Source organism: Antennarius striatus, chromosome 5 (assembly GCF_040054535.1).
Source record: "Antennarius striatus isolate MH-2024 chromosome 5, ASM4005453v1, whole genome shotgun sequence".
In the NCBI taxonomy this organism is placed as follows: Eukaryota; Metazoa; Chordata; class Actinopteri; order Lophiiformes; family Antennariidae; genus Antennarius; species Antennarius striatus.
In genome coordinates this window covers 14,442,312-14,451,141 of record NC_090780.1, presented here as the reverse complement: position 1 = coordinate 14,451,141, position 8,830 = coordinate 14,442,312, and the positions used below count along the sequence as shown (strand labels likewise).

Genomic DNA, 8,830 nt, shown 5'->3' with positions numbered 1-8,830 from the left:
TCTCTCTCTGTCTCTCTGTCTCTCTTTCTCTCTCTCTCTCTCTCTCTCTCTCTCTCTCTCTCTCTCTCTCTCTCTCTCTCTCTCTCTCTCTCTGTCTCTCTGTCTCTCTGTCTCTATCTCGTTTTTTCTCTCCCAAAGCTTTTCTGTGTGGTCAAATAGTGGGCAAGGATTATGAGAGGGACTGGGAATGAAGGAGCTACAGAGGGGCAGTGAATGGGAGGGGCTGTGATGAGGGAGGAGGTCGCTCACATGTTATATAGCTGCACTAATATCTCTCTCTCCCACTCTCTCTCTTTCATTTTCTGTCAAAAGGTCCCACCTCTTCTCATTTCTCTCTCCTCCTCATCTGCCCCCTGCATTACATTCTCCTCTCTCTCTTGTCATTGTGTCTATGGGCCAAACATGGACAAAAACAATTTCATAAATAAATAAAATTAATAACAATGAGTAATAAATAAATAATAAATAAATAAATGTGTGACCAGTAGGAGCCCCATTATGTGGACATAAATTTGTCAGGTACACAGATATAGATTAATAATGAATGAATGGAGTAATGATTACCAAAGATAAATTGTTGTCTTTTTTTTTTTAAACAGTGGCTGATAGTTAACACAGATGCCAAAGTAATTATTCTGTGTTGAAACAAACTACTTGTGGAAGTATAACACAAGAATATTGAGATGGAAGGTTGGAAGCTGACTGATTTAATCTTAAAGCCAAGATTAAGCGTTCATGACTGGATGATCTTTTGAGCACAGCTGTCAAGGCTTGTGGCAGCTGTGCCTGATTCAAGGAGATTAATGCAAAAACTAATATGAACCCAAACATGGAGTTAGTAGAAGAAGGAGGATAAAAATCAGAACTGAAATCTGTCCCTAATATAGCTACTGTTTCTACGTGACACATGCATAGTTCACAGTCGCACTCACACCGGTGCATATTTACGTCACAGGTCGACTAGCACAACCCTGGAATGTCAATCCACTGAGGACAGATTACAGCTATAAAAATATTAAAATGCTCTTTCTCTCTTGGCCACTGAGTTAAGCTTTTAAAAACTAACATGATGATCTCTGTGAGCTGAAAAAACACTTATCTCCCTACAATGCACAAGGATTACTATATATCCATGCATGTGTATGTGAGAGTGCAGACACCTAATTAAACAATGTCTAATCATTGGGATCAGGTTGTGTGTGCTTTTTTAGAAATTATTATTGCTGCTTTCAGCATTTAAAATTTAATATTCCTGTTCTATGTCCAACGTGAAATAATTTTGTCTGATCTGAGAGGTGAAAGTTGTTTTCCTGTGGATAACCCCACAGTGATACCTTTGCATCCCGCACCCACACCAGACATCATGGTCCATTGGCACTGCATGTGAACGTTTTCATCCAAAAATGATTTCTTCAGGCTGGTGTCTTAAATCTGACATGCAAATGTGAAGGAAATAGAGTGAAATAATGAATTTCAAACATCAAAACTACAAACCTAATGTTCAAATTTGGTTTAATTAATCAGGATAAACCTGTTGAAATGATGCATCTTTAAAGTGAAGGGGTATCACAGTGAAATATGTTTAACACAAAACAGCAACGTGAAAAGGAATTTACCAAACAGAAACACCAAAGCAGACAAATGAAAAACAGGACAAAATTAGACAAAACAAACAAAGCAAATAAAGTTATTACAACCACAAGAGTGTGAAGGGATCAAATGCACACAAAAATAAATATAGCGGATGCAATGGAAACAAGAGCTGTTTAAACATCATGTGAAGCAACTGATTACAACTCCCCAGTCAAGTTGAGATTTATTTGAACGTACTATATATGTGATACTCTCAGAGGCAGGTAGAATATAGCGGTGCATAAAAAGTGACATAGCAAATTATGCAACTCATCCTTCCCTCCTCACCACTCCCACTGTCTTATTTTTGCTTCAGCTGAAGTGTTTTCCTTTCATAGAGGAGTAATTTCTGCAAGGGGATAAAACTTCTCCGGAATAGTGCAGCAGAGAACAATGAAGCGTGATCAATTAAGCGTGATGCTGCATAAATAGTTTCATCATCAACTGGATTTCCAATTGAGAACAATTTATAACACTAAAAAAAACCCCAAAAAAACAGAGCTTGAATGTTATCAGTTAACTGTCACAAACGTATCTCATGTTATTTGATTAAAGTGTTCAGGTTACCTGATACGAATGAATACATGCACAAATTTCATCATGCAAACAACTTGCAGACAAATGAAAGGAGGTCAGCATGTATAATGAATACGAGTAACCTAAGTTAATACATACAAGTTTTGAGTTTGTCAATCCCATCACCTCTCGTGAAGAGCCAGCCTCGTTGTTCAGTCAGTCATAGAACTTCAAATTCTTCAGTTTGAAACTCTTCTGTTCTTTAGAAGTTTGTTTCAATTTTCTTAAATTCCTTCCTCTCACCTAAATTCAGAATCCATGTTTACGAAAATCCTTTGATATGTGTTTATTATAAACACAGAAAACAACTTACAGGACTTCAAAAAAGATGTCAGCTGGCATGTCTGATGTTCAACAAAAGGACAAAAGCTGATAATCTGTGCTTTCACCAAATAATTGTTCTCCTTCCGAGGGATGAAGACAGTTGTACAATTGCAGTGGGATCCGTCCTCAGGCCCATCTGGACAAGAGGGTGGTCTGTCTGTCCAGACAGGTCCGGCCACGTCTAACAGGGCCCATAGGCTATTCTCATCGGAAAACCATTCCCAAGGGAGGACCTTTAATTAAAAAAAAAACCTTCAGAAATACTGACAGTGCTTTTTTGTCAGGACCAAACTAACTTGCTTGGAAGTTTTCTCGCTTCGGAGTCCACAATCAACAAAGACTACACTGCCGGACCTGCCTTCATAGAACACAGAATTTTATTTGAGTGATATAATCAAATATAATCGAATTTGAGTGATATAATTTGTACATTGCTGGTGATTTAAGACGCAGATATGAGTGGTTATCAGTTTCACCATGTTATGACCAAATCATACATGCTGGGTGTGAGAATGAAACTTCAGTGTGTGTGTGTGTGTGTGTGTGTGTGTGTGTGTGTGAGAGAGAGAGAGCTCCATCCTGTGGTAAACATGGGATATATCAGGACTGAAATCTCCATTACCATTTTAACTCTTCAGTCTAGAATTTGTCCCATCTGTCCCATCTGTTCAGACCACGATGGTCACTACTGATGAGATTTGATTGTTTTTCAGTCAGTCTTCACACAATTCAGATTCTTCAGGCTGCTAAATTTTACATTTAAAAATTAGGCATATACCGTATATTTACATTTACTGCTAATTTCTCGATGTAATGTATAAATATCACAATTATGTATTTAATTTTTTTCCATGCAAAAGATCTTTCTTCATCTACTAAAAATGGTTTAGGCTGTGTGTAGAAACACAGAGTTAAAAGATGAGAATGGCCAGAGCAGTAAGTAATCCTCTTCATAAAGCTGTTGTAAGTGGGATGAGCAAAGCATAGGAGATGACCACAAAGTGTCTCAGTGAAGACTGTGCAGACTCCTCCTCTCAGTTTATGTCATCAGGACAACTTGCAGGATGGAAATGGATAAAGTTCCTTTATTTACAGGCCAAGTAGGAAACCTCCCAGCTGCTCTGAAAGCACAGTAGAAGTGTTGGAAGAAGTCAGAGGTCATCCACACGGAGCAACAGAGCTGTGAAAAACACACTGACTGTTACATGGATGTACCGCCATTTACAGCTGATTGATTAATTAGCCATACTGGTAAGTGTTCCTTTATGTATTTATATACAGTACTTATGTATTTATTTGTGATTATTATTATTGTTGTTGTTGTTGTTGTTGTTGTTGTTGTTGTTGTTGTTGTTGCTGCTGCTGTTGTTGTTGCTTCTGTTATCATTATAATATGAAAATAATTGAACATAGATTCTGCTATAATGACACGTGGTAGAGCTACGGTTCTTCCTCTAAATTGTCACACCTTCAGTTTGATTTCAAGACTAATTCATATTCAAAATGATCCATAAACACAAAAATGTAAACAGAACTGTACATCTCTACAGAGCATTCACAGAATAACTTTCTTGTACATCACGGTCATTAAAGTTGAGAAACTCAACATAAAAATAACTTGAAACTCCACAGAATCACAATTCTGTTGCTTTATTTTCATGAACACTGCTTTGTAAACCGCTGTAGGTGAATAAATAACTTGAAAATGTTTGTCTCAATTGCTATGGTTTCTTAAAGCAGCGAGCCAAAAATTGAGACTACCAGGATGACATGTGACTGAGGTTATTCTTAGTAGGTTTGTTCCTCCTTTAGCTCTCCTGTATGTTCAGCCAGGCTTTCAGGTGCTGATCCAGTTACTCAACAGGGAAAAGGTACACTGAGCTCACACACAGACACACCCACTGCAAAGATGCACACTCATAATCCCTGATTCATGGCCTCATGTTACTCTGACTTTCTCTCTCTCTCTCCTTCATATATGTATATATATATATATATATATATATATATATATATATATATATATATATATATATATATATATATATATATATATATATATGTATATGTATATGTATATATATGTATATGTATATATGTATATATGTATATGTATATATATACACACTGTATATACTGTATATACTGTATATACATATACATATATGTACATATATATACTGTATGTATATATATATATATATACACACACACATATACATACATATATCAGGTGTGCCGATAGATAGATAGACAGACAGACAGACAGACAGACAGACAGACAGACAGACAGACAGACAGACAGACAGACAGACAGACAGACAGACAGATTGTCAATGAAGTTATAACTTCATTCATAATCACACACAGGCTTCCATGGAGGAAGGACACATTCTTTCCATCTGTCAATCACATGTTTGCATCTGTCTCTATATTAATATCTTGTCATTCCTGCACATTAAGTCTATTTTTTGTTTTGTATTTTAGATGTAGCCAACAGATGCTGTAACATCTCACCTGTATTGCTGTATGAAGATGGCCACTGTAGCCGATGACCCTCATCTGGGCCGGAGTCCAGATGAGGATGACTCGTCTCTGTCCGAGAGTGATTCAGATTCAGACAGCATCCTCTCTGATGACTCGGTGCTCCCAGACTACATCCCGGGAATAAGAAATGGGGGTGAAGGATTAACACTGTATCAAGCATGTGCCCGTAATGACGTTGTGTCTCTGTTGAGAGTTCTGGAGAGAGGGGTTACAAAAGAGGAGGTCATGGAGCTGGACATCAATGGCTGGGTGAGAGTCTGATTTATAATGTTCACTGTTCATGAACACTCTCGCTGTCATTCATGGGTATCTTTGACTTTCACAAACAGAATGGCTTGATGGTGGCTTGCTGCAAAGGTTTTGTGGACATTGTGTATGGGCTTCAAAACTGTCCCTTTATAGACATAAATCACCAAGACAATGAAGGCAACACTGCTCTTATGATTGCATCCCAAGCAGGTAAATTGTAGTAACACACAACAAGCAAAACAAATATTCTATGTAGCTTTGGGCTACATCTGTTATATTAAGAATTGTGGGACTTAATGTAACAGAAATATTTTCACTTTGAACTATTTGAAATATTTTCAAATATTTCAATCTGTTATCATTGTCTGATAATCATGATTGAAAACATTTGAGAAGCACATTTGACATTTTCTAGCCCACTAATGATTGGATGTCTGAATTGTTTGTTTCTATCTGCAGGTCACGTTAACACAGTCATGTATCTCCTCAACTACTTTTCCGGTATCGACACTGAAGTAAGGGATTGTCGAGGGTTCACAGCATTCATCAAAGCTGCTATGACTGGCCGTAATGATGTGGTCGCCACCCTCGCTATGGCTGGTACGGAACAGCAGAAAAATCAGCATAAACTTTATGGGACAAAATTTATGGATTTCAGATAACCAATGTTTTGCATGATTTGCCATTATTGTAATTTTAGTCTTGAAAATTGTTTTGTTTGCCATGAGGTTTATTCCTTCATATATCCAAACTTCCTGGAAAATGACACATTAGTAACTTTTTAGCATCATCAAAATATTTTATACATTTTTCATTGATTTTTTTAAGAGTAGCAACAAGTACATTAGAAAAATTATAAGAGCATTGAAAATAATACTCATGTGATTGTCCGTGCTTTTTCTTCACCAATTTCAACATTTGTTAATGATGCCCTATAGCGCTTCTCTACTATGATATTGGTGTACTAACTTGGACTCTTATAGCTTTAAATGAACATGTCCATCAGTGGAGGTGAGAATAACTCCCCTCATGATTTAGCTGTCCATATTTTATAAGCCAGCTAACTTTTGTTTGTAAGTGAATGTGTCTATGACGTCAAAACAGTTAAAGGGATCATTCAGAAGTCATTATCACACCTTAGCACAGTAATCTCTGACTTACTCGTCTTGTAGGCTGGTTGTAGATTAGCCACTGGAGAGCTATTTGCAGACAGGGCATAAGTCGTGGAAGCTAATGTTGGTAACAATTTTATTTAAAACTGCTTTAAAACCTGGCTTGGCGATTATTTGGTTGATTAGTTGATTGATTTATCTTTGCTTCTGTGAAACGTTAGGAATACTTACTGTATTGATACTACATACTGATGTTATTATTGTTGGTGTTGTTTATGTGTACATACTGTATATAATAGCTATTTGAACTGCATGCTAATATAATTCTAGAACTTATAAGTCAATAAAAGAAGGTAGCAATTTGCATTGACTGTATATTGAATTTAACACTATGTGTTACTGGAAGTTGCCATTAGTTGAGGCATACAGTATTTAATTTTGGAACATTATAAGTTTCTATTTATCCTGAAATGATAATTGCCACCAACTACCAACAGAAATAATTAAATTGGTGGATGAATTAAATTTAGCTGCTGCACTTTTACAGTCATAGTATTGGGGCAGCCTCAATGTCAATCTTGAAAAGAATCTTTATGGATTTTAAATATTCGTATATCATTTTAAAATTGAAATGAATTCTTGCTTTCACATTGCTCTTACTGCACTGTTTTCCCCCAGGGGCGGACATACATGCAGTAGACTCCTCAAGAGGAAAATGTGCTCGGGATTGGGCGCTGAAAACAGGACGTTATGAGACCCTACACCGTCTCCGCCGCCTGAAACTGCGACCAAGAGCTGAGCAGTTCTGTGAGAGTTACGTCCCTGAGTGGCCTGAGCTCAAGGAGAGGGTGGCCATTGCCACAGCTGAGAAAAGTGCCAGGGAGAAAATATCTCAGCGCATCAAAAATACATTTGCATTTAGATTTCCTCGTGACCCAGAGGACAATGGATGCTTGGACCACATGGTGCGTATCACCACTAGTGTCCACAGTCCCCTTATTTCAATTGGATGCCGTCCACTCTGCCCTACAAGCCCTCCTGAAATGGGAAAACGACGTCTGGCTGTGCCAGAACTGATGAAGAAACACCCACATAACGAATTAGAAGAGAGCTCAGTGTGCCACAGCATCGGCTCAGTTTCACACATCATTCCAACAGTCCACTCTGCCGAGTCCATCAATACAACATGCTGTGCGGAGACTGAGCGGAGAGGCAGCATCCTCTCCTTGGCTTCGACCAAAGTGGCATCAACATTTATTCCACGCAGCATGGCAAGAAGGAACAGTGTGTTCCCCTCTGGCTGCATCCCCAAGATCAGTGTCAACAGACCTTCAGAAGCAACGCCAAAGAAAGAAAAGAAGAAGAAGAAGATGGAAAAGGGCTTTCTGGAACCACCCAAGTGGAAATATAAAGAGATGAGGGAAGACAGAAAGAAGGAGAAGAAAGCTGAGAAAGACAAGGTAGACCAACAGAAACCAGAGAAAAGGAAAAGTGAAAAGAAGAACAAAAAGTAAGAGTTTCAAATACATCCTGCTGCAAATCATTCTATTTGAGAAAAAATTCCTTTTTAAAACGTGTGTTTAACCTAAAACTTAAACTTTAAAATCAGGTACGCTGAAAATGTTCAGCAACTATCATCCATCCAACCTAAATGGAAAAAATGTTTAGGATTTTTTTCCTAAATATGAATGACAGAGACACAAGGAGCACTGTGATGAGAATTTTGAAGCATTAGCCTCTGTCCACGGGTTGATATGACATATTGAGTTCCAATAGAAAAAACATGTTTTTCCTTCAATGTTATTAAAATTTATAGATTTAAAAAGACTTAATTGACTTCTTATGGTGGCTTATAGTCCATGAAACCCAAAGTTACTGAATAAATGTCACGGCTGTAAAGCATTTTGTACAGGATCTACCTCTTTGTTCACAGCCTGCTTGGAAAGCTGCATGTGAATTTCTTATGTATAATGTATATATAGAGACATATCGCTCCATTATAGCTCATTTAAATTATTGATTATGTTTATCTTTATGTATTGAAGTTATTTTGTATAGAAAAAAACAATAAATTGCAAATGATTAACAGTGTAATTTCAATTAAAATCCACCAAGTCTAATTCTCCTGTTTTCTGTATTTTTCTGAATTTTTCCAACACAGTATGAATGTACTTAATATAAGCTGCTTTTCTTGTCTGTATGAATGTATAAATGGATGTAATTTGCTTGAAATGACAAATGCCAATGCCTGCTTTATTTCAATCGTTTCCATCATTTGTCACTACAAGTATATAATATATTCAAAATCAGGAGTCACCTCCAAATTTCTTCAGCTCGATTGATATTTTAATATATTTCAGTTTGTTTCTTTATTCCTGGAGACGATAAAC

At 37.2% G+C, this 8,830-nt stretch overlaps 1 protein-coding gene across 1 annotated transcript; it reads left to right on the top strand.

The window, feature by feature from the left end:
• The first annotated feature begins 3,642 nt into the window (after positions 1 to 3,642).
• Positions 3,643 to 8,560, top strand: ankrd33ab (ankyrin repeat domain 33Ab). Its single transcript, XM_068316113.1, has 5 exons — positions 3,643 to 3,783; positions 5,020 to 5,328; positions 5,409 to 5,538; positions 5,788 to 5,928; positions 7,119 to 8,560. Exons 2-5 carry the CDS (start codon positions 5,062 to 5,064, stop codon positions 7,952 to 7,954), a joined length of 1,374 nt encoding a protein of 457 aa, XP_068172214.1. The 5' UTR covers positions 3,643 to 3,783; positions 5,020 to 5,061; the 3' UTR covers positions 7,955 to 8,560.
• Positions 8,561 to 8,830: the final 270 nt, after the last annotated feature.